Source organism: Enhydra lutris, unplaced genomic scaffold (genome assembly GCF_002288905.1).
Source record: "Enhydra lutris kenyoni isolate GAN:26980312 unplaced genomic scaffold, ASM228890v2 scaffoldscaffold33, whole genome shotgun sequence".
NCBI classification, from domain to species: domain Eukaryota; kingdom Metazoa; phylum Chordata; class Mammalia; order Carnivora; family Mustelidae; genus Enhydra; species Enhydra lutris.
The window spans coordinates 17236137-17262166 of record NW_019154117.1 but is presented as its reverse complement, the minus strand read 5'-3'; the positions used below and the strand labels follow the sequence as shown (position 1 = coordinate 17262166).

The following is a 26030-nucleotide window of genomic DNA, read 5'->3' as shown; positions in this document are numbered from 1 at the left end:
CATCTGTCATATGGTTTATAAAGGAGTCACCAGATACTAGCACCTGAACCCCTGAAATTTACAATTAATATTAACATATACACATAGATTTTCTCTAAATGAGCAAATGCGAGGGTCCTCGCATTTACACTGTTACAAACAGTGTAAACCCCTGGCTTTTTATTCAAGTGGGGTTCGGTCATCCTCACCAATTTTTCCTTCCCTTGCTGCTTCTCTGCATATCAATACTTGTGGTGGATCCGTGGGTCTCAATCCCACAGGGATTAAGGTCAGATTTCCCCCTCCCTCAGCCTTCTCCCTTTCACCTCCGCCCCGTACAGGGATGAGATCCTGAAGGCTGGAAGGATCAAACTCTCCCTGTTTGTAATCCTCACTTCAAAGGTCAAATGAAGATTTCTTTTGTGATAGATTTGCATTTGGCCCGGCCAAGTTAAATATCTATTGTTCACCCTAAATTAGGTTGTTAAGGGCTCTTTTCAAATAATTTTATGGTTATAGTGACAGACTAGTCAGATTGTAGACACTTGGTCTAGATATTTGAGGTCACATCTCAAATATCTTGTTTCAGGAATTAGCTATTTCTGGAAAATTGAGTTTCTTCTTTAGGAGATTGCCATCAGATTTTGGATTTGACTTTTTTATATGATGTTAGTACCAAAAACTGAAAGAAAATTGTTCCAGGAGGAACCACTTGGATAAAGAACTAATACATCTCCATTGAGTATCTTTTGTTTAGTTCTGAAGATTTGCAACACAGGCTGGCTTTCATTGGCTTTGGGTGTGCTTTTAATGAAACATGTGGAGACTGAGGGCAAGCAAGGGATCTCTTTAGATATAAAATCATCCTGTCCTCAGTTAATCTGATGTACAATGGGACTTTTTAATTTATTACTCTTTTTTTTAAGGTTTTATTTTTAGGTAATCTCCGCACATGGGGCTTGAACTCATGACCCCAAGGTTAAGAGTCAAATACTTTACAGAAGAAGCCAGCCAGGTGCCCCCACTTTCTCTTTTAAGCTATTTATTCCCGTCTCATGATCTTGAATGCCAGCTGCTCTAGTTGGAGTTCTCCATAGGATTCACTGTTACAAAAAAATCAAGACATGAAATCAAAAGCTGTTTTATCATCAGGAAATCTGGGTGAAGTCCATAGAGGTCCTCAGTCATGACTGGTGCATCTGTATGGTAGACAGAATAACAACTCCCCAAAATGTCCACATCCTCAGAATCTGTGAATGTTAATTTACATGGTAAAGGGGATTTTGCAAATATGACTAAAGAAAAGATCTTGAGATGGGGATAATATCCTTATGATATTATCATTCTTAGTGTCCTTCTTGAGAAGGAGGCAAAGAGAAATCAGACTACAGAAGAGGACAAAGTGGCATGATAAAGGAAACAGGCTTTGAAGAGGAAGGAAGGGGGCCACAAACCAATTACAAGTGTCTACTAGCAGCGGGGAAAAGGTAAAGGAACAAATTCTCCAGTGAGAGCCTCCAGAAGGAGCCAAGTCTGCCAAATATTTTGATGTTAACCCTGTGAAACTGATTTTGGACTTCTGACGTCCAGAACTGCATCGTTTTAAGTCACAAAGTGTGTGGTGATCTGTTACAAGAAGAGCAGGAAATGAATATATTTCTGGTATTAAGCATTTAGATTTGGATTTATACAAATAATTTTGAACTCTTAGATTCTTATCCATGCTGATTATACCTGCAATGACACATCATTACACAAAATGAAGTGGATATTTGTCCATAGAGTTCTGAATCTTGGCTTTAGTACAAATTTTTATAGGATACACATCTAGTTGTCTAATTCAGAAATTCAGGAATCTCAATTATGTCTATTTAAAGAATGATAGTAGTAGAGTGTAATGACTTTGGGATTCCTTTTAGAAACTGTATTAGTAACACATGTAAAAAAAATGAGATAAAAATTTCTCATTCCTAGATTTTAATCTCATTTAACTCAAGGAGCAAAGTAGCGTGGATGTTAAGTGTTTCAGTTTGATCTTTTACGGCATCGAGCACTCAGTGTACTAAAAATAACAGTATGTGGAGGGGCAAGTTATCAGCTCTGGGACTGTTTTTCCCAGAGAGATGCTCTGAAAAATTTCAACCTGTAAGTTTCATTGAGCAGCTTAGAAAATTACCAACAATGCAGCAGACCTTTCTTTGTCTGAGTTTCTGCCTAACTGTGCCTGGGATCTTGTCTGTAATACGTGTTCAGTTGTTTATTGACACACGTAATCAAGATCTCAGGAATCTGATCTCTAAGGTGAACTCAGTGTTCATATATGTGCTATAGGCTCCATGGAGCAACTTTCTAGTAGATCAAGGCAGACACTTCTCCCATTTCCTATCCCATTCCGATGCCCATGAAGGTTTTGTTTGCTTCTTTGAAACCCTTGGCAAGTCCAGAAGAGCTGCATCAACCCTTTCCTAAACACAGGTTAGTAACAATTCTCAGTATCCTCCGCCTCATGGTCATCACCATTGCTACCCTCATTACCAAAGCTGGCACCTCTAGTATATTTACACACTCAGCATTGCACAGAGAGTTCCCATTTCCATGACCTCCTCAGAATGAGACTGATCAACCTTTGGAGCTGGACGAAGCATGGGAGCACTTCATCTCTCAAAGATTTTATAGAAGAATCAGGGCAACATTATCCTCCCTGCAAACCTCCCAGCACACTGTGTGTTACGTAAAGAATGCTTGATAAATGTTTGCACAATGACCATTTGTGAATGAGGATACTACACTTCAGAGAAATTCTGTAGTTTCCCCAGTTTCCGAAAGGCAGAAAGGGAATTGCAGACACTAGAGGGTAGGTCCCTCATCTATTACCTGAGGGACAAAATTTATATAATCATGTCATGTGTAAACCCTGGAAATGTTCTCTATGTCATCTCTGTTGAATAAGAGTTACGGAAGGATCAAAAGGAAATGAGTCATCAGAAAGTACACGTTCATTGACCTAATCTCACCATATATGAAGAATAAAGAAATGAAAATTGATTATGTGCCAGCTTTAAAAAAAACTTTAAAATAATATTGTCACAGGTTTTTGACCATTTGTTGTGGAGAAAGACGAGGTTACTCTAGGTCATTTGTACTTTCTTTGTCCATTATTTTTCTCAGTGGGAAGCTGGAATAGGATTTCCTCTTTGTAAAACTGAAGACAGTTTCCCTGTTAGACCTTAGTTTTCCTCACCAGTGTCATATATGGCTAACCCATCTTGGATTGATACATATGCAAATTTACACAATTGTTTCTATCTGAAGATAGAAAAGCTATTGCCCATAAAATGTGATGAGTGCTCTTTTAAAGTCCTCAATCATTCACAGCAAATGTGTGTAAATTGCTGAGGACCAAGGAAGGCATCTTGCTCCCTGTTGGAGACCCAGCTCTGCATTCACTGAACACCTGGGTATTGGGAAGTCAGTAATCAATTGGAAAAACTCAGGGTGGAATTTAGGGCATTACATAGAAGGTTCCCTCGTTCTACCAAAAATCCTAATTCAGATAGATTTAGGTTGATTAAGTTCCACAGTTCCAGGTGAAAGGACACTAATACTCATTGGACAGCTATCTCAACAACCTAATGAAGTAGAAATTATTTCTTTGGTCTTTAAGATGAGGAAACGTAGAGAAGCTAAGGAACTTAATGAAGCAGTAGCACTTCAAGTTAAGAGTTGGGGCTTGGGGGCGCCTGGGTGGCTCAGTGGGTTAAAGCCTCTGCCTTCGGCTCAGGTCATGGTCCCAGGGTCCCGGGATCGAGCCCCGCGTCGGGCTCTCTGCTGAGTGGGGAGCCTGTTTCCTCCTCTCTCTCTGCCTGCCTCTCTGCCTACTTGTGATCTCTGTCAAATAAATAAATAAATAAATAAAAAGAGTTGGGGCTTGAATTTCACTGCCTTGAGTTCCAGTCCTGGTAACACCAATAGGCAGCTACGTGACTTGGGAAGAAAGTGGACTCTCTGATCCTCAGATTCTTTATCAGTCAAATAGGGATGGGATTTGGTCCAGACTGCCTGCCTTTAGTTATTTTGAGGATTAATGGTAGACATTTATATGTTCAATCAATTACTATCAAAGCAATTGAAGTAGTAAATTTCAGATATGGGGTTCAAAGCTCAAGTGCTTCTCATGGTACCATGTTGCCCTTTGGATGATGTTCACAAACGCCAGAATTTCTCAGAGTAAGAGGTCTAGGGTTAGAACTTTAAAATGATCTTCCTGGTCAGTTAAATCTGCGATGGAGAGAGTTGCCTACCTGCAGGTGGGGCACCTGTTATGTTCTAAATTGAGCACTCCCAATGGTTACAAGAATATGAGAAGGAGACCATCGATCCCATGTAGTTCCAGGTTGCAGGTCATGGAAAGGATATCAAGAGATACAAATGGAGTTGGACAAGAGAGAATTTACCTGTCTCTCTAGAAATCAGCCTTGAAGGAGACCAGCCAAGGGTGATTCTGTTCTCTGCACATACACAGTAACTGAATACATACTGTGTGGAAAACAGGATGCAGGGAGAAATACGAAGATTTCCATAAAGATGAAGTCCCTGTTATTCTACAGTTCATTTTGGCAGAGGAGCCGGTGACATGCCCAGCCCAAATCAAGGCACACTGGGTCATGGATTTAACATTCTCTAAGGATAAAGAAAAGAGAGATTAATAACAGAGACCAGAGAAAGGTAGAAGCAAATTGGTAAGACTCCTTGGGAAGAAATAAAGGAAGAAAATAAGCGCCTGGGTGGCTCAGTGGGTTAAGCCTCTGCCTTCGGCTCAGGTCATGGTCTCAGGGTCCTGGGATCGAGCCCCACATCGGGCTCTCTGCCCAGCAGAGCCTGCTTCCTCCTCTCTCTCTACCTGCTTCTCTGCCTACTTGTGATCTCTGTCTTTCAAATAAATAAAATCTTAAAAAAAAAAAAAAAAAAAAAGAAAGGAAATATTGTTTCCTGCAATCTATTAGCCACTGTAAGAGTTGGTTCTTAAGTTGTGTTTTGAAGGAAAGGCACGATTTAATAGTTGGATATAGAAAGAATGGAGAGCCCAAGAGAAAAATAGAAAAAAAGTATGCAAAGTGTGCTGATTTATATGTTACATTGTTGCTCATCATCCTGGGTGAGTCCACATTTTCACATGAACTTTTAATTACAGTCAGTTTCAAAGTTTGCCTTCCTGCCATGATATAACCTAAAATTTCATTCTAAATAATGTTCAAATCATTTTACAATTTTTCTTTTAGTAAGCTTTTAATATTTTTGAAACAAGAGTTACTTTTAAGTAACTTGGATATAATACCAAAATTAATTTTAAAGCCAGGAAATTGTTTCTATAAATATGGTTTTAAAATCATCACATCGCTTTGAAAAGTTGTAAGAAATATTGCCTGGATCTAGTTAAAAAAAAAAAAAATACTGTCCAAAACAATTTCCCCCTTTCAGCTGGCCTCCTTTACTCAATCATACTAATTTTTAGGATTTTTTTTTTTCCAATCTGTCTCCAGTTACTAAGAAACATTTCTCAATTGGTTTTTGAAAATAGGAATTTCAATTTTGATTGTCAACAAACTGGATTTTATTTATTGGCTAAAGTAAATCTAATTAGGTAGGTATTCTTTGTCCAGTCTTACAGATGTAAAAACCAAAACCCAAAATGTTTCAGAGATTTTTTGAAGCAGTTTCTGACTGTGGATAAGAGCTGGGTGTGAGTTTGGCTGCCCTGAGACCCAATCTTGGCTCTACCACAAAGTAGCTAAATGACCTTGGCAAAGCAGCTGAATCTCTGTCTCTCTTGAAGCCATTTGACTTACAAGGATTTCATTACTTAAGATATTGTTTTTGTTTTTGAACAGTTAGGTGGATGGTCTCCACATCTGAATATTCATTAAGTCAAGATGGTGGACTATATTGACTAAATTCTTATTCCTCTTCAACAAAACTTTAAGAACATACTATGACAGGGGCTGGCCTGGGTGGCTCAGTGGGTTAAAGCCTCTGCCTTCGGCTCAGGTCATGATCCCAGAGTCCTGGGATTGAGCCCTGCATAGGTCTCTCTGCTCAATGGGATGCCTGCTTCCCCCTCTCTCTCTGCCTGCTTCTCTGCCTACTTGTGACCTCTCTCTCTGTGTCAAATAAATAAAGTCTTTTTTAAAAAAGGAAAAAGAAAAGATCTTATTTGTTTATTTGATAGAGAGATCACAAGTAGGCAGAGAGAGGCAGGCAGAGAGAGACAAGGAAGCAGGCTTCCTGCTGAGCAGAGAGCCCGATGAGGGGCTTGATCCCAGAACCCTGGGTTCATGACCTGAGCCAAAGGCCAAAAGCAGAGGCTTAACCCACTGAGCCACCTAGGCCCCCCAATAAATAAAATCTTAAAAAAAAAAAAAAAAAAAGAACGTACCATGACTCACATATTAGTCAGTAGAGGTACAAAGATGAAAAAGATACCTCTAGAAACTTTCAAAAACTTTCCACAAATACTAATATCAAAGCAACAAAACCAGTATGTAGTGGGTCAATCTGTTATCAGACATCAAAATAAATTTGGCATGGACCCTATAATGCTCAAATTTCTCTTAAATGCCTCAATAACTGTAAAGCACTTGAATACTCTGTCAAAACTCTTATTTCAAAACATATCTTTACTGTTCTCATAGAAAACTATACAAAAGTCCCTGATGTGTGTCTATTCCAACTTGCTATTGTTTTATAGGACATTCTTAAGGGGCTTAAGGTGAGCCAGTATCCTTCCAGTGAGGAGCTCTGGCTGGGGCCCGCTCACTAGCTACTTACTTTTATTATTGCAACTCGTTTAAAAAGTCAATATCCTCCTATTACATCTATAAGCAGAATGGTCAAATTCAGAAGTTGCAAAAATCACTTTTTAGACAAACCATAACAGACTCTTAATCTCATGAAACAAACTGAGGATTGCCAGGGGGAGGGGAGCAGGGAGAGGGTGGTTGGGTTATGGACATTGGGGAGGGTATGGGCTACAGTGAGTGCTGTGAAATGTGTAAACCTGGCGATTCACAGACCTGTACTCCTGGGGCAAATAATACAGTATATGTTAATAAAAATTTTAAAAACAAAACAAAAAAAAGCACTCTTTTTACCTTCAACCTATTCGATTATTTTTGACCTTATTTGATTGTTTGTTTAACCACTTTGCTCTCTAGCCTCCTACCTTCCAGGGAGAATTGGATCATTTTGCTTCTGGATTCTCGAAGAGTGAAGGTCAAACAGTGTGGTCTGGAGAAGCCTCCTCCTGGGAACTCAGCTGCTGGATTGGGTCTGTCACACTGAGATCACAGAACTTATCTGCAAACTCATGCCACTTTACAAAGCCACGTTGCAATGAAGTCCCGCAGAGAACACAAGGTTATGCTACTATAAACACATGGTTTGGCACTTTCATTTTAAAAGGGTTTATTACTTGCAAAAGCAAAGACGTTTTCAATGTTTTCCTTCGTTGATATTTATCAGTATATCTATGCCTATGCATATTGTTTCATGTTACAAACTTGAACCTGAACTTTTCCCTCCATGGTTCCCTGCACTTACTTTGTACACATCTTGGTCAGAGGAGACAGTCTTCTGCTTCGGACTATCAGATCCTTAGAGGCAGATGCATTAAAATCCAGTCAAGAGACAGAAACCATTCCAGTTATTTTGATGAACAGAATTTCATTTAATGAATAGTTAACTAGGTGTAAAAATGTTAATAACGGAACGCGTAGAAAGAGAACTCTGAACTATCACAGTCATAGCAACGGCAGAAATCACCTACCAGGTTTAGGCTGGAGAGGACATAGGAAGAAGTTGGCATTATTAACACTCAGAAACTCAGAGGTGAGCCCCAGGTTGCTAGCCCTCAGAAAGCTGGGAGCGTCCTGGGGCTGACGTGCTGACGTCTCTGAGGAGGGGCATGATGGGGTTGGTTCTTTAAGCATCGGGAAAACTTCCAACTGGATTCAGCTGCTGCTGCAAGAAGGCACTGCAGGGAAAGAAGTTTTGCTGCATGAGGCTTTCAGGAATCACAAGCAAAAAGGAAGCCCCAGGAGGAACAGGCAGAAAGGAGCAAATCCCTTCTTTTCCCACTGTTGCTACTACCACTAGAACCCCACATTACCAGAACCCAACATATAGCCAGCAGGCAAAGCAGAAACGTGGTATGCAAAGTCCCAGCTTCCCAGAGCAGAGTAGGGAAGGGGAGGCTTGGAGATGAGAGACAAGAGCTTAATAGTTGGCAGCACAGGCGGGGAATGTGTCTTATAATCAGCACCTGGCAGAGGTCCTGCACGAGGACAGAATTGAATAATTGCTTGTGGGGTGGAGATGTGGGGGTAGTTAGATTTAAAACTGATTTTGGGGGGGGGGGGGGGCGCCTGAGTGGCTCAGTGGGTTAAAGCCTCTGCCTTCAGCTCCGGTCATGATCCCAGGGTCCTGGGATCGAGCCCCGCGTTGGGCTCTCTGCTCCGCAGGGAGACTGCTTTCCCTTCTCTCTCTGCCTGCCTCTCTGCCTACTTGTGATCTCTCTCTGTCAAATAAATAAAAAATCTTTAAAAAAAAAAACTGATTTTAGGGGCGCCTGGGTGGCTCAGTGAGTTAAAGCCTCTGACTTTGGCTTGGGTGAGGATCCCAGGGTCCTGGTATCGAGCCCTGCATCGGGCTCTCTGCTCAATGGGGAGGCTGCTTCCTCCTCTCTCTCTCTCTGCCTGCCTCTCTGCCTACTTGTGATCTCTGTCGTCAAATAAATAAATAAAATCTTAAAAAAAAAAAAACCCTGATTTTAATAGTCAACATCTTAGTTCCTCTTCTAAGAAGAGCTGTCTTCATGTCGGAAAAAAATTTGATAGAACACTTTCCTTGTAGAAGGCGAGGTCCCAATGGTTACAGTCTCCACAGAGAGAAGAAGAATTAAACCATCCCTCATAAAAAGTTAGTGGCCACCTGGGTGGCTCAGTGGGTTAAGCCTCTGCCTTCAGCTCAGGTCATGATATCAGGCTCTTTGCTCGGCAGGGAGCCTGCTTCCCTCTCTCTCCCTCTCTGCCTGCCTCTCTGCCCACTTGTGATCTCTCTGTCAAATAAATAAATCTTTTAAAAAGAAAAGTTAGTGGGAATTGGGGTGGAGTAGGGTGAAGGGCAATGGAAGCAACTGGAGAAGGGCAAGGGGGGTGGGGGGAGAGCAAATAGACCAAGAAGAGAGTCAAGGTCAATCAAACTAAACTATAAGACTAGACTGAATTGCAAAGACAATCAGAGAAAAGTCCCGGTAGAGAGATGATAGAAGTACTTTTTAAAATAATAAATATTTCAATTCAATGAAGTAAGGTAAACTCAAATCTTCAAGACATTAGCGTTTGCTTCTCATGCCCTTTATAACTGGAATGGTTGCAAATAAAGGGGGCAGGATGCTTTTATGTTGAGATGATCCTTAAAGTGAACCAGGTCTCTGGGAGCTGGAGTTTTAAGTCAGACATGACTAAGCAACAAAGCCTCTATACCTTCTCCAGCTAAAGTCCCCAGAGAGACAGGGGTGTGAGTCTGTCACAGAACACGGGATAAGGCTATAGAAAAGATCATGAACTCTCAAGGATTAGAGGGGATCCCAGCTTGAGTCCTGGTAACATTTGTTTTGTTAGAATGCACACATTTTGTTAGAATGCACACTATGAAAACAAAGCAGTTTTGTAAATATTTGGCTAACTGGTTCCATTTTTAGGCAAAGCGTGAGTTCACTAAATTGTTGCATCATTTGAACATCTGCAAGGACTCGATCCTCCAAGTTTTAGATCTAAGCCTGCGTCTGTATAAACTCAGAATAAAACCTATCTCCCCAGGTGCCTGGGTGGCTCAGTGGGTTAAGCCTCTGCCTTTGGCTCAGGTTATGATCTCAGGGTCCTGGGACTGAGCCCCGAGTTGGGCCCTCTGCTCAGCAGGAAGCCTGCTCCTCCCTCTCTCTGCCTGCCTCTCTGCCTGCTTGCGATCTCTCTCTCTCTCTCTCTGTGTCAAGTAAATAAAAATCTTAAAAAAAACCCTATCTCTCCTATATAAAACAGTTGACATAAAGATAAAAGCATCAAAGGAAAGTGTGGTCTGCAAATACAGTTACATCACATTAAGGAAGTGAAGTGAAGTGGTAGTTCCTTTTGTAAAGGAGCTGGCTTATGATGTAAAGATGGGCATAGCAAGAAGACAAATGACTTTTTTCTTATTAATTTAAGATTTTATTTATTTATTTGACAGAGAGAGAAAAAGGGAGTGCACAAGCAGGAGGAGTGGCAGGAATAGGAAGAAGCATGCTCCCTGAGGCAGGATTTGATCCCAGGACCCCGGGGAACATGACCTGAGCCAAGGCAGACTTAACTGACTGAGCCATTCAGGTGCCCCCGACAACTGACTTCTAGCTTTAGTGTTTAGTAATTTGCTTCTCAAGTAACTGCTGCCTCAGCTGCCTCCTTGATGAAATATGCAATTTTTTGCTTTCCAACCTGACTATTCTGTCCTGATGTGACTACGGTGGGGAGTGTTCCAACTCTGGGGCATACGGGGCTTTTCCGTTTTAGTGCATTAGTATATAATACTCAGACGACTGGGAAAGGGATGGGTAAATTTGATAGGCAACAGTGAGGTTCCCCCCCACCCCCAGGTTTTATTTATTTTAGAGAGAGATCAAGAGAGAACTAGAGCAGGAGAAGCAGAGGGAGAAAGAGAGAGAGTGTCAAGCCCACTCTGAGCTGAGCACAGCGCCGGACTTGGGGCTTAATTCCACGACTTTTGAGATCACCCTCTGAGTCGAAACCAAGAGTCGAATGCTTCACTGACTCCTCTACACAGGCGTCCCTGCGCTATGGAGGTTTTGAGAGAAAAAAGATACCGATCTTAACTAATGTTCAAAGTTATTTGGGTATGGCTGATGGGCTGAGATGGCTGTTACTGTTGAAAAGAAAATCTCTTGCAGCCCAGAATTTGAGTGTGATCTGGGGCCCAGCAAATCAGCAACATCAGTGGGGCGCCTGGGTGGCTCAGTGGGTTGGATGAGGGTTCATGATCTCAGGTTCATGATGTCGGGTTCATGATCTCAGGGTCCTGGGATCGAGCCCCGCATCAGGCTCCCTGAGCCTGCTTCCCCCTCTCTCTGTGCCTGCCTCTCTGCCTACTTGTGATCTCTGTCTGTCAAATAAATAAATAAAATCTAAAAAAAAAAAAAATCAGCAACATCAGCATCATCTGGTAACTCATTAGACCGGTATCAACTCAGGCTCTGCTTCACACCAGCTGAATCAGAATCTTTGGAGGCGGGATCCAGCAGAAGGTGTTTCACAAAACTCCCCAGGGGGCACCTGGATGGCTCAGTGGTAAAGCATCTGCCTTCTTTTCTTTCTTTCTTCTTTTGAAGATTTTATTTATTTATTTGACAGACAGAGATCCCAAGTAGGCAGAGAGAAAAAGACAGGGAAGCAGGCTCCCTGCTGAGCAGAGGGCCCACTTAACCCACTGAGCCACGCAGGCGCCCAAGCATTGGCTTGGGTCATGATCCCAGACTCCTTCGATCACGTTGGCAGGGAGCCTGCTTCTCCCTCTCTCTCTGCCATTCCCCCTGTTTGTATTCCCTCTCTCTCTGTCAAATAAGTAAATAAAATCTTAAAAAAAGACCTCGACAGATGATCACATGTACCTCAAGTTTGAGAGGCAATGTTAGCAGACTGATTTGACTTTACCTTTTTTCTTTTTAAGGTGGGAGTAACCAGGCCTGAGTCAGCCTGGGGTTCCCTGGGAGGGAAAAAGATGTTTTCCAGTAATAACTGAGAAGAGGGTTCAAAATTTTTGTATATCAAAGAAATAGGATGTTATTTTGTTCTCTAAGCTGGTGAAGTGAGATATATTTGATCATACTTTGATTCTCTCGTTCTCTTGGGTTAAAAATTCAGTCTTATAATTTCAACTTTAGTTGAATTTAACTTCTCCAGTGCAACATTTTTAAAAACCAAAAATCTCAGTGACCTGGGGTCATTTTTAGAGGTAATCAGGTTTCTGTCATAATAGTTGAGGTATGTTTAGTCTTCTGAAAATTTGCATGTTCTTAGTAGTTACAGACTTTTGCATTTTTTAAAAATTTAAAACAAATTTTTTAAAAGTAGTCTTGGGGCGCCTGGGTGGCTCAGTGGGTTAGGCCTCTGCCTTTGGCTCAGGTCATGGTCTCAGGGTTCTGGGATCGAGCCCCACATCCGGTTCTCTGCTTGGCAGGGAGCCTGCTTCCTCCTCTCTCTCTGCCTACTTTTGATCTCTCTGTCAAATAAATAAAATCTTAAGAAAAATTTAAAAAATGAAAGTAGTCTCGACATCCAACATAGGGCTCAATGTCATCACCCCAAGATCAAGAGTCCTATGCTCTACTGACTGAGGCCAGCCACATGCCCCAGGCTTCCCCATATTTTTTTTTAAAAAGAAATGATTTCGGTGTAGACAAGGAAGACACAATACAGGTTTCCTTGAACTAGTACAAATAGTATCTTCTTCTTTTTTTTTTAAGACTTTGTTTATTTCAGATAGAGGGAGAGAGAGCACCAGCTGGAGAGGAAGAGGGAGAAGCATGCTCCCCACTGAGCAGGGAGCCCAACTCAGGGCTCATTTCCAGGACCCTGGGATCATGACCTGAGCAAAGAGCAAACATTTAACAGACTGAGCCACCCAGGAGCCCCTAAAACATTGTCACTACACAAAAAGGATTTGCCAACTGGGAAAAAGGAGAATTATATTACTATTTTGGAAAACTGCATATTATTTCGCATTTGGGAAGAATTGCCTAAGCTAGCAGAATGTATTAACTTAATGCTCATTATCTGCCTAGTTTCAAGAAGACTTTGGGGCTACTAAAAAACTTCATGCAATGTGAAAGGCGAAAAGAGAGAAAGCGAGTAGAAAAAGGAGCAAAAGAACGCAAGACTTGGGGCGCCTGGCTGGATCTGTCAGAAGAACATTTGACTCATGATTTGGGGGTTGTGAGTTTGAGCCCCATGTAGGGTTTACAGCTTACTTAAAAAGAGAGAGAGAGAGAGAGAAAGAGAGGGATTTTTTCTTTATCAAGCCCTCTTTGTAATTTCAGCCTTTTTACATTTTCCCATTGCAGTTTTATGGGACAGCGATTCTCACAAAATCCCCCCGGAGTCAAAACTTAAAAGTGACAGTCGTCTCGTCAAAGACACAGCAGGAGGACAGCAGGATGTGTGTGGTTCCTTCTTCTCTGCAGTTCTTTGCCTTTAAAGTACATTTTTACCAGTCAGTTCTTCACCCCTCCCCCACACTGGAGATGCTACATTAAAATATAATAATTTACATTTTGGGGGCGCCTGGGTGGCGAGTTAAGCCTGGGTGGCGAGTTAAGCCTCTGCCTTTGGCTCAGGTCATGATCTCAGGGTCCTGGGAGCGAGCCCCGCATCCGGCTCTCTGCTCAGCGGGGAGCCTGCTTCCCCCTCTCTCTCTGCTTGCCTCTCTGCCTACTTGTGGTCTCTATCTGTCAAATAAATAAATAAATCTTTTAAAAAAATAATAATTTACATTTTGTTGACATGTTAGTTGTACTGGCTGGAGAGATCTTTTAGTGATCTTTCCCCTGGTTATAAAAGCAAAACATGATTGGTGTATGCAGACAATCCAAAACAATCTAGATCATACGGAAAACAAGAAAATAAGATGATTTATGATTTCAGCAGTCTGGAGTCTAGAGGTACCGCTGTTTAGATTTGGTGCATAAACATTTTCTATATAAGCAAAATTTCATAAGCATTATTTGTGATGGCTGCCTGATAGTCCATAGTATATAAACAGCATCACTTATTTAAACACCTCCTTGTGGGGATATAGTTTAATCCCTATACAATAAATTGCAACAAAATTAATGGTGCAAAATTCTCACCTGGGATGAATTCTTAGGCAGACTGATGCCTCTTCTTTTTAGGCAATAAATGTGGCTGCCAGTTAGTTATACAGTACCCTGTCCTCTCTAGCTAAGAACCATTCTTTTTTTTTTTTTTAAGATTTTATTTATTTATTTGACACAGAGAGAGACAGAGAGATCACAAATAGGCAGAGAGAGAGAGGGAAGCAGGCTCCCTGCTGAGCAGAGAGCCCGATGCAAGGCTTGATCCCAGGACCCTGAGACCATGACCTGAGCTGAAGTTGGAGACTTAACCCACTGAGCCACCCAGGCGCCCCGCTAAGAACCATTCTTAAAAGAAGAATGGATATTGCTTTTAAGCCAAGATTATTTCTGATAAGTAGTGTTATAGACACATACATTGGAAAAATTGATCGAGAGTTTCCTGAGAGAAAACCAAAACAATATTAGGTTAGAAAATTATAATTCCTTTTTTTTTTTTGCTTTGTCAATATTAGATATATACATCTGCCCCCCGTCTCTTTCTCTCTGCTTCTTTCTTTGCTTCCTCCCTCTCCCCCCTCCTTTCCCCCTTTTCCCCTTTTCTCATCTGTGTGCTTCAATGTTGTGGATCCTTTCTGGAATGAATCTAGTTCAGCTGGGCCTGGACTACAGCTCTCCAGCTCCCTTCTTGCTAAGCATTCATCCGCAGTAACAGTAAAAACACGCTGTCTGTGAAGGTGCTGACAGGGCTGGAAGTGGCTCAGATGGGAGAGCTTAGTTCAATGCATTTTTTAAATGATGCCACAATAATGAGATCTGTGACTTACAAGCAAAGCCTGGGTGTCTTGTGCACACAAAGACCTGTTCCTTGTGGCAGGAAACAACTATTTGGATCAAACAAAGCATAATCAAAATAGCTTCTTAGCAGTATTCTTTTAAAAATATTCTCATGAGTCACTAATTTCGTTTCTCTGAATTTTTGGATAATTTCATAAAATCCTTTTTTGGTATGGAGTTCTCAGCATGGTTCTTCAGTCTGAAGAAATGTTACTATAATCAACTATAGTTCTCAGATGCTTTATTTTCTGCTTAATGATATATGTGCATATCATGTGACTGTGTTGTAGATCATATGAATATATTATAGCTTAAAACTCAGAATTTGAATTTCATGGACCATGCTAAAATTCAATAAAACGACATTTGGATGCAAGGGGGAAAGTACAACATGTGGCTTAGATTTTCCTTAAAATACACAGGGGATAGTTAAGGGGGAAAAGTGCTTGGGACAGAGTACATCTGGAGTTTTGCCAGACTCATACCATTTAAACAATGGTTTAAGACTGAATTGAAATCCCAAGCAGATCTCTTCAATCTCCCCCAAAGGGTATAAGGTAGCATTTCAGCTTTGACAGATAAAGTTAATGAAAATACTTCAAATGAGCAAAATGAAAACGTTGGACTTGAAGAAACTGTTTTGCCCTTTGGAATTCAAGGACTTCCCACCTCCACTTGAATCCCCACTCTGCCTTTTTACCTACAAAGTGGTTATCACTGGTTTTTGAAACCCCTTCTTTACTCTCCCCTTTCCAATGCCAACTCCACCCTGCCCCTGTACCCCCACACAGAATTGTATCCCCATAGTCTGCTTAACACTACCACTTCAAACCCTTGCCACGTCATCCAAGCCTGAATATGCCCCCCAGACTATCTTTTCTGCCCATTTCATAGTCAGGTACGATGATGAACGAGAATTCTTGTCCAGTGGAGGAACCACGTCCCGCCGTCATTTACCAAGATCTCTGTATCGTTTTGTGCATACCAGAGATGGTGATTTTTGTCAGTGAATGAAATTTAAGGAGAATTGGTGGCTTTGAGAATCAATTTTTTTTTCTCCTAAGGCATTCTGTTTCCATACTGTTCTGGACTCTTTCTGTACTAGTGCCAAGCAGGCAAATGTCACCTTCGAATCCCAGGAGAAGATGTTGATCAGCCTTCCAAACCCCCCATGCAAAGATGCTTAGTACCACGGCCAGCTAACTGGCTCTGATTCCTCTGGACGCCACCAGCCTTCCTCCCTGGCTGGACTCGTGCCAGTCTACTTAAGGAGATAATTGACCACAGGCCAGCTTGACTGACAGCCTTCCTAAGTGCCAGATGCCAACTGTGCCGATTCTGGAGAGCCTGTTCTGCTAGCGACTACAGCTAAAATAGCTTTGTCCTCCCTCTGCCCTTAGCTCTTGTCTCTGCTTCCCAAGGAAATACAATCAAATGGATGATTCCAAGCTGTTTCCCTCTTACTTTACTGTAAAGATATCTACACTGAAATCTCTCTCTTGTCTCATTGCTTCTGCCCATCTTGCTCAGGCTCCCATGCCTGCAGGTGAGTGGGATACAGGCTAAGCAACCCTATTCTTTTTTTTATCATCCTGGAAAGCACGATTCTCTCCCCTAATGATGTTCTTAAACCACCACAAATGATTTTATTAAACATGTGAACTGAGATGGTCATACATTTTTATTGTCTACTTGCATCTCACTTCTATCCAGAATTTACTTTCCCTCTATCTCAACCTGTCGCTAGAGAGAGAATCCTGTGAGTTCAGATGAGATCACATACTCAGTTGAGAGGGTCACCAAAATAGTACCATCAATTTATTATTCTTATTAGCTTTTGTACTTCTCTATATACTTTGATTATTACCAGGACAATACTTCTTTTTTCTTTTTTTTAATGGCCTGAACCCTATGAACATGTTTAAAATAAGCACCGGATCTGGTTCCAATGTCTTTAAATGGATGTTTTATGGCATCTGGGTATGAAAATCTGATTTTGGTGATGAGCAGTGAGCCTCAGGCCTGGGGTCCTCCCAGTCCTGGTATCTCAGAGGTCTGCCAAGACTAATCCTGCCAGGTTCCTGGCTTGGGAATGGGGTGGTAATTGCTTAGGCGGATAAAGCCCCACACAATACAGTCAGACTCCTGATCCCATCTTAGTTAAGAGGGGTCTTCAGGACAGGGTTAGTGTCTGGGGCTTCAATTGGAAGCCTCCCTTGGGATCAGAGTTTTGGCAGAAAGCTCCCCTCACCCTTATTTATTTGCCTGAATTCCCAGGTTCTCTACTCTCAATGCCAAGCGTTGTTTCCTTTGGGTACCTGGATCTCCTGCTGGATAAAAATTTGAGTAGAATTATCTCTAAATTCACTTGGCCTTCCCTTCTCCTTTTTCTCTTTTCTTCCAGTAAATACTAAATACCCTTGTTTTCAGCACAGAGGCAGGAAGGAGTTCGCTCAGCGGGGCCAGGAAAACTGTGAGGGACAATTGCTCATTTCCTGTGGCTGTGGCCCACAGGCTCCTTTCTTCCCAGGAGGGACTACTGCTTAGGCTAGCTCTGTGGGTGCTAAAGGACACTTTGGGCTGTGCCCCTTTCCTGGAAAAGGGGCCCTGGGCACCGCTAAAATCACACCTTTTGGACAGCTGGACCAGAAGGAAGAAGTGTTCTTTTGAACAAGCCCCTGGGATTCAATTGCTCTTTCCAGCCAATGGACTCTTCTAAACTAGGGGTCCTGACTCCAGGACTTCTAGGCACCCACTCATCCAGAGGAGGACAAAGAAGCCAAACTCAAAAGTCCCTCCAAATCTGTGACCCCCCATGTCAGTGTCCCCCCTTCTTTTCTCTTTTTCCACGGCATCAGACTAGTGAAGAGGGAAACCCTGCAGAAACCCTTACAGAGTCTCAAGTTGGAAGAAGTGGGTACACCAGTTGTTTGAGCTCGCAAGGACTTCGTGACCTAAACGGAGACCAAACCTCGGCTGCGCGCTGAGATGCAACTTGTAAATAAGACATGCGTGGAAACTCCTACTTCAAGATTTAACCAACACCACCGCCACCCCCGTCCCCACCCCTCCCCCTCAGTGTCATTACTGTGTGCTGGTCATCTTGGAGGTCCTTTATTTTCTTGGGAGGAAAGGTTAGAGGAGGCTTCTGTTAGGCCTGACTGAGCAGATGGAGCCCTGCTCGAGGTCGGAGAGCAGACAGCCGGCCGTGGCTTCCCCGACCCGCGCCGGGCCGGGCCGCCTCGCCAGCTCCCCGCGCCGCTCGGCAGCTGCCGCAGCCCGCAGGTTCCCTCCCGGGAGAGCGGACCGCGGGGCCGGGGGTTCTCTCCCGCCCAGCGTTCTGCGGCTCGGGGCCCCAGGCTGCCGCCGCCTCCCGAGGCCCTGCTTGCCGAGGACGCTCCCCGATCGGGAGCGCAACAGGTCCTCCAGGCTTCGGTGGCGGGGCTCGCACTCCATGTCAGTGTCGGCCGCGGTGGCAGTGGCAGGGACCTGGCACCGACTTCCCCGCCCCGGTCTGTCTTCCAGACTTAAGGGGGCGCCTCAGGGCATCTACCCAAGGGTACGGAGTCCCCGGCGTGGCCCGCCCTCCAGGCCCTTAGAAAAGGGGAAGGGTGTTGGGTGGTGGTGATGGTGAACTGAAGTGAACCTCAAATGGGAACAAAAAAATTCCCTGTTGCGGGTTTTTTGCTAATGCGGTTCCCTGCCCTGAGGTGGGCTGAGGATCCGGAGGCCAGCATAAGGATGGTGGAATTCCAGAAGGTAATTGCGCCAACGGATAATAGGCAATGGAGGACGCTTGTCCCTGGTGGCGGCTCTCCTGTGAACTCACCCCCTACGAGGCTCTGAAGTTGAGAAATAAAGGGGAGGGGAGGATTTGGAAGTCCCTTGACCGCCCGGTGGGCGCTCAGACTGCCGCCTCCTCTCCTGAGAAGCGCAACATCCTCACACCGGCAGCGGCATATCCAGAGAGAAGCTTTAATGGGGAACACCGCGTACAACACCGGCAGACATGAACTTGTTACAAAGTCACAACCCGAACGCGGCGCGGACACAAGCCCAAGGTGACTCAGAAGCAAAGGGCGGCTGCCTCCTCCTTACCCGCCCCCCTTCGTTCCCAAAAGTTTGTTGCGAGTAAAGTGCTATTCCTGGGGCTCAAAAAGGGGGAAGGAGCAATAGCGGCAAGTTTCTTTTCCATTCACGAGCTGACAATGAAAAATTCGCCTGAGAGTCGTAGGCGCCAAACAGCGCTCGGAATACCACCACATCGACCGCGGCGCGCCGAAGGGACGGAAGTCATCCTCTGACATCTGTCCGGAGGCTGGAAGGCAACCGCCAAGAAGCGCTCCTGGAAGCGTTAAGACCAATACTGTCGGGTGCTGGCGCGGGTTTTTCTTGCACTCATGATTAGAGGAGCAAAATCCCATGATGCAAGAGATTTTTTTTTCCTTTAAAATCCCAAATGGAACGGATCGTGGGAATTAACATTATTTGGGGGCTCCTTAACAGCCTCATCCGATTGATACACAAACGAATTGCAGGTAAAAAGCCGCCTTTATTGTCTCTCTTTGGTTGTGTTCCCCCGAACTTTACTTTTGGAATCTGGGGCTTTGCTCCTTAAGCCGCTGCCATTCTGTTCTGTGCAAACTAATTGCTTTAGCTGTCCTTCTGTCCTTGTCGACCCCCGGGTCAGAGCAAGAAACTGAACTGTTTCCCAAGATCTTTCGTGGAGTTCCTGCTACCCCCTCACCCCCAGCGATTTTATTCATGATACCGTGTCCTCGCCCATTTAACTGACCGGCAAGATAACGATATGAAAATGCTCTCTCTTTTCCATCTTAAATAAAACGAGATTTCCTTAGTGAATAGCAGTTTTGTCTTGGATGTTGACGAGAGGCCTCTCCCAGGGTGAGAAACTTGGTGGCTGAGGTCCGTTTGAAGCGTCATTGTCTGTCGGATTTCTCCCGGGGAGGTTTAGCTCCGCCAGCTTCTGCTCCCAGGAATGAGGGTCTAAATCCATTTCCAATTTGCCAAAGAGACTTCCCCAAACTCCTTCGCTCCCTCCCCCCATAACTTACTGACTTACAATATTAATTACAATAGAAACTCTTACCTGAAAATTTCTTTTCATTAATCTGATTGTACAACATAGTATAAACACAAACACCAGAAGTGTTATCTTTATTCAGATCACTGGAGAATCCGCTTTCGGGTTTGTCGTTCAAAGACTTTCCTTTGCCACAAAGGCTCAGGCTCGCCAGGTCTGCTCAGCCTCAGGGCGCCTTCTCCCTAACCGGCTGTCCTGGGCCGGGAGCGCCTGCACGCTTCCGGCTCCGCGGCTCTCCGTGTCCCCTACGAGTGCACCAGCACCGAGTGCAGGGAGCTGCCCTTGCTCTCGGCCGCACTCGGGGCGGTGGGCTCCAGCAGGGAGGCGGCCGGCGAGGCCGCAGCCGCAGGGCACACGGTGGACGGCGCCGGCGGCTGCTGCGCGGCCGCGGGGACAGTGAGGGTCGGAGGCAGCGCGGCCACCGGCGGCAGCGAGGGGGTAGGCTTGATGGGCACCGGCACCGCAGGCAGGCTCTGGCTTGCCGAGTGGCACAGGGCCTTGACCGGCACGCCGAAAGCCCCGTACTCCGGGCCCACAGGGACCCCCGCCGCGGCTGCGGCCGCGGCGGCTGCGGCCACCGAATCCATAACGCCCACGTGCGGCCACACGGAGCTGACCACGTTGCCAAGCTGGCCCGGCACGGGGTAACCCAGGTGGTGCATGACTGACGCCAAGGGCAGCCCGCCTGCCTGAAGCACGCCCTTGTAGTCTCGGCTGATGATGTTCTCGATGGCGAACGGATGCTTGAAGCCCGACGTGGACGCTGCTGCGGCAGCGGCGGCGGCGGCCGCTGAGCCCAACCCGTAGGGTGGGAACTGCGACAGGCGCCCCACGCTGCCCACGGCCGCCGCCGCCGCTGCCGCAGCCGCCGCCGCCACCGCTGCCGCCTCCTGCATCTTGCCCGGGTGGGACGGCGGCTGAGGCTGCGACTGCTGGGGAGGCTGCTGCGGGGGCTGCGACGAAAGGTGCGGCGGCTGCGGGGCGGGAGGAGGCTGCTGATGGAAATAATGCACCATGTGCGGCGGCGGCGGGGGCGGCGGCGGCTGGGGCGGGTGGTGGTGGTGGTGGTGGTGGTGGTGCGCGGCCGCGTGGTGATGGTGGTGGTGGTGGTGCGGGTGGTGCGGGTGGTGGGGGTGAAGGTGCCCTCCCGGCCCGGCGCCTGGCGCGCTCTTGGTGCTTCCCGCGTGCAGGTGAGTGTGTTCCGCGCGCAGCACCTTGAAGCGCTTTCGGCGCCGCAGGAAGCTGCCGTTCTCGAACATGTCGCCGCAGTCGGGATGCAGCGCCCAGAAGCTGCCCTTGCCGGGCTGGTCCGGCCGCCGCGGGATCTTGATGAAGCAGTCGTTGAAGGAGAGGTTGTGGCGCAGGCTGTTCTGCCAACGCTGCGTGTGCTCGCGGTAGTAGGGGAAGCGCTCCATGATGAACTTGTAGATGTCGCTCAGCGGCAGCATCTTCTCGGCCGAGTGCTGGATGGCCATGGCGGTCAGCGAGATGTACGAGTAGGGCGGCTTTTGGTCGCTGTACGAGCTCTTCCCTGGCCGCGGCATCGCCTCCGGCGCCTCCACTGCCCTCCGGCCCCCACTGGACGGCAGTGTCGCTACGCACCGGGTTGCCGGGGCCTGGCGGTCTGCACTAAGCCCCACTCCGCCCGCCCAGCCCCGCCACCCCGCCCTCTCTGTCCCCAGACCCTCTCGCCGTCTCTCTCCAGACTTCTACCAGCTGCTCGGGGGGCTCCGCGCCTGCTGCCTTCTTGGGCCAGCTCAGCTCTCCGCGGCTCGCAACTTCTGGCCCGACGGTGGCCGACCCGCGCAGAGAGTGGCGGGCGGGGCGCGCCAGCTTCCCCACCACACCCTCCCGGCGGCTTCCCCCAGGTGGTCAGAGACCCCGTGCTGGAGCGGGCGGTGGAGGCGTCGGCAGGGCCGCGTTCCGTTCCCGGCCTCCTCTTTTCTTTTTCTCGGTCCGAGGGAAGCTCAGGCCCAGCGGGCTGGGAAGGACGGCACAGGCGAGACTCTGGCCCTTTAAATATCCGAGTTGGCGCTCGTGCTCCAGGGGGCCGGAGAGGCAAGACTTGCTGCGCCCGGAGGCTGTCCCCGGTTCGGGCACCCAACCCGGAGTTGAGGTTTTCCTGGAGGGGAGCGGCGAGGTGAGGAGAAGGGAGCTCAGCTCCTGGCAGCCAGTTTCTCCCAGGTCTCTGGCCGCTCGCAGCGGAGCCGGGGAGAGAGCTGTAGGCGGTTGCTGGGGGGGAAAAAGTTTGGTTTCTGCAGCAGCGGCGCGGCGGGGGTGCTGGACGCGGGGGCACGCTGCGGGCCCGAGGGGGCGGCTGCGAAGGCCGGGAGGATTCGAGGCTGGTCTGGGCCCGCTCCACCGTCCGCGCCGCAGCTGCCGCCGCTCTCCGGGGCCCGTCTCGAGCTGGAGAGGCGGCGGCGGCGGCGGCTGTGGCAGCGACGCGCTCTCCTGGCTGCGTTTTGTAATGGTCCCCGAGACGCCGGAGACCCCCGCAGCTCGCGCTTCGAGACTATCACATGACGGAGGCTGAGGGACTCCGCCGCCGCCGCCGCGTCTCTCGCAGAAGAAGAGGCACGAAGGCGCCGCGCCTCGCCCCCGCCCGCTCCTCCGCCACACTTTGGATGCTCCCACCCCCAACATTCACCGCCCGCGGGGAGGGGCGGGGAGCGCAGGCTGTTCGCTGGGAGGGGCGCAGCGCCGGGCGCGGTCCCTGCTGCTGCACCCCACCCGGGTCGCTACGCCTGGGAGAGGGGGGACAGGACACAGCTTTCTTTCTCCTCTCCTCCATCTCCCGCCTGTCCCCGCCCTTTCGCTTTCCTGCTTCCCCCCTACCTGCTCTGAACTTCTTGCTCCTTACGCTACCTTTTTCCTAGACTAGTCACTCTGGGCCAAGTTCGGGGCACCGTGGTCTCAGGGCCCCTTCCCTGGAAGAAATCCCAATGCCCAGAGGGTTGGAGGGAAAAGCTAATGAGGAGAAGAGCCAAGGGCATTTTCGTCACGTGCCAGCTTCATCACGATTTTCTTGCGCACCAACTGTATGTCAGGCCCGGTGACTGGCGCCAGGTGTACGGAGGCAGGAGAGGGCTCTTTGCGTTCCAGGATAGCGATCTGGAGGAAGAGACAGACAGTAGCCAGCCAGGACGTTAGGATAGATAGCTAGGGCTTGATGGATAGAGGCTCCACCGCGCTTCTTAGGACCGGGTTGGACGGGACAGAGTGAGGCATTCCTCTGGGGTGGTGACGTCTGAGTTGGGGCCAGAAGTTGGGAGCTCACAGGTCCCATCACCTGGGAGAGTCCTAACGCGTTCTTTGCTATTCTAGCACGTTGAGGGGAAGCAAGCTGATTGCAATTAAATAGGAGGTCAAAATGATCAATGCACAGGGCCCTGGTGTGACCTGTGAGAGAAAGCCCGATGAGCGGCAGCCAGGAGGTCTCGGTGCTGGCTGGGACCCAGGAAGCAGGTTCTTGCTCTGCAGGCATCCGGTCACCTCTGGGCAAATCCATTTGACCCCAGGGAAATTATACTTTGGTTTTGGCGGTCTTTGCCATTTGGCTGGGAGGAAAAGCAGAGTTTAGGGGGGGAATACCCCTTCTTTCTGTCTCTGGGCCTCAGTTTCATTATTAGTAAAATGAGATATCTGAAGTTGGAAATTTCACGGGTGCCTTCCAGTTCCAACATTTGAGCAGAAAAGAGCCATTAGGGACTGTATTTCACCGGGTTTTTAATTTCTCCTTTTCCCTGCCTAAACCCAAAGGCAGAAGGCTGTCGGCCCAAACTGCTTGGGAGACATCTTTTTCCCCTCCAGCCTTGGCGACGCCAGGCTCTCTGTGCTTTTCGCTTCCGACTTTTGGTGAGCTGCCCCAGGGCAGGACCACGAGAGGGGCTGTCTGCCTGTCAGGCACTTCCTCTTCATAGGAGTGCGGTGAGTGGGGCAGATTGGTAATTTTCATCTTTAGTCGGGAGCTAGATTTCCGGCTAATGCTATTAGCCCAGTTTGTACTAGGCCAGCAGACGTTTTAGAATAGGCGTTAAGGTGAAGAGTGCAAGAGAGCCCCCGGGGTACAGTCCCAAGGAGAGATCATTTCGGAGGAGGATGTTTTGGCCGTTACTCCGTGCTGGGAACTTTCCTCCCACCAATGCTGTTTCCGCGAGATTTTCAGTCCACGGAGTCAGTGTAAGGAGCCAAGCAGCAGTCGGCCTCCTGGGCTCATGAAGCCGCGGAGGAATTCCACAGATAGAGCGGCGGCTAAAGCCCGGGTGCCCCCTTCTCCCTTGCCCGACGTGGTGCGAGAACAGCCCTATCCAGGTCCAGGAGCCGCCCAAAGGCCGCTGGTGAGAGCTCCGCGTGCAGAGTGCCCTCAGTGCACTGAGGCTCTGGCCCCAACGCAGCGCGGGCAAAGGCGTCTTTTGTTGACGCCTTGGGAGGGTGTGTTTTCCGCCTGCTTGGGGAAAAGCAGCGCCTCCTCCTTGGGAGCAGCTCCCGGACGTTCCCGTCCGGCCAGTGGGCTCCGCGGCGTCTGGGGACCGAGCGAGGGGAGGGGCCCTTCAAGGGCGAGCCGGGGAAGCCTTAGGTGCGCCTGACCTCAACACTAAAGCCGTGAGCCCGTCGTCCACCGCAGACCCGGGCTGCCGCGTCGGGCTCGGCCCTGGGGACGCAAGCCGAGTGGCCAGAGCCTCGGGCTTGGGCGAGCTAACTGCGTCCGGCGGGCTGAGCCGCTCCGCGCCACCTGGGCCATAGCAGAGCCTAGGTGGAGAGAAGTGCCTCGAGCTTTCGCGTTGCGGGTGGCCTGGGCAAGGGTAGACGGTGCTCTCCGACGAGGAGGCCCCAGCTGCCCGCCGCAGCCCAGGCCGCAGTTGCAGCGCTGAGCTCGGACAAGGAGCGCGGGGCGCGTGTCCATTTTGGAGAGGGGCCGGCTGCGGCCGCCGCAGAGTATTCTGGGGGATTCTTGGTGAGGCGCAGGGCCGGGCTGGCGAGCTTGGGCCGCGGTGGGGGGTGCGGGGGAGGGGTGCGGGGGGGAGGCGCGCGCTCCCTCTCTCCCCCGTCCTTCCCGCGAGGTTGATCGAATTCCGGCAAGTTTTGCCTGCGCGCAGCAGCAGCGGCGGGGGCGGTACGCGCGCGCTCCAGCTGCCTGCAGACCCCCGTTCAAAGAAAACAGATCATGTAACCATCCTGGCACCAACCAGTCGGTTTCAAGTTTCTGCGAGTAATTTTTTTTTTTTTTTTTTTAAACAACCCCTACCCTATCCAAATATTGGCTGGCGCTGAGGACCCTGGCAGGCAAATCATTGCCCCGGGCTTAGTGTAATTATCTCAGGCGTATTTGGTTTACCCCTTAGGCAATTGTTGGCGACGCTTTGCTAGGAAGAGGGACTCCGTGCAAGGTTTTATTGCGTTTAATTGGCTCTATGGAGGGGAGTAAAAATTTGCCAGAAAAAGCTTGGAACTTTAGGAGCGACTATTTTATTCATCCTCTCTCCTCTGTCTCCCCAACCCCAGCCCCGGAAGGTCCCTCGCACTCCTCAGCTTGGATCTAGGCCAGGCGGTCCCAAAGCTTCCGCAGACAGCTGTGCCCAGCGTGAGGAGCGCAGGTCGTCGACGGGGCTAGGACGACGTGCAGAACTAGGAAGAAGGTAAAGGTTCTTATGCACATCCCGGTTTTCATGGGTTCTGTCTTTATTCACTGACCTTTGACGTGGGGAAAGTTGCCTGGGTTAGTTACGTTTGGGATTCTCCCAAGCATCTTTACTGTCACCCCATCCGACCTCGCCTGACTCCCCCTTCTGTACCTTTCCAAGCTTCAGCCTCTAAAGAGAGCTTGAAGAGGGTGGGAAGAGGTCCACCCGGTATACGGGACACGTCTTTTCCAGTCCCAGCCCTGGCATCGCTGGCTGGATGACCCTGGAGGCGTCATTTCTCTCTTTGGGTTTTATTTTCTTCCCGGGAAATATCTAGGAGTTGGAACAGCGCCTTTCAACGCCCGGCGCTCCCAGGGAACTGAGGTTTGAGGTTGTGACTTGGATAGGTGGTGTGTGCGGGGAGCTCACCCCGCGGAGCTCAGGACCCCTGCTGCTCGCAGTGCTGGGGGCAGGAGCACCTCCCTTCCTCCATCCAGAGCGTCCTAGGAATCTGGTGTCTTTAGCGTTGCCACCCGGCACAGCGCCTGGTGAAATGCACCCCTCCCTGCAACGT

General features: G+C 48.2%; 1 protein-coding gene and 1 pseudogene across 1 annotated transcript; both read right to left on the bottom strand.

Moving 5' to 3' along the window:
- The window catches only part of LOC111153529, a 29426-nt pseudogene extending 11239 nt beyond the window's left edge, over positions 1–18187 (bottom strand).
- Positions 18188–20080: 1893 nt separating this feature from the next.
- On the bottom strand, positions 20081–21379 carry LOC111153481 (forkhead box B2). The gene has a single exon (XM_022512506.1). The coding sequence runs from the start codon at positions 21377–21379 to the stop codon at positions 20081–20083; it is 1299 nt and encodes a 432-aa protein (XP_022368214.1).
- Between the last annotated feature and the right edge of the window lie 4651 nt (positions 21380–26030).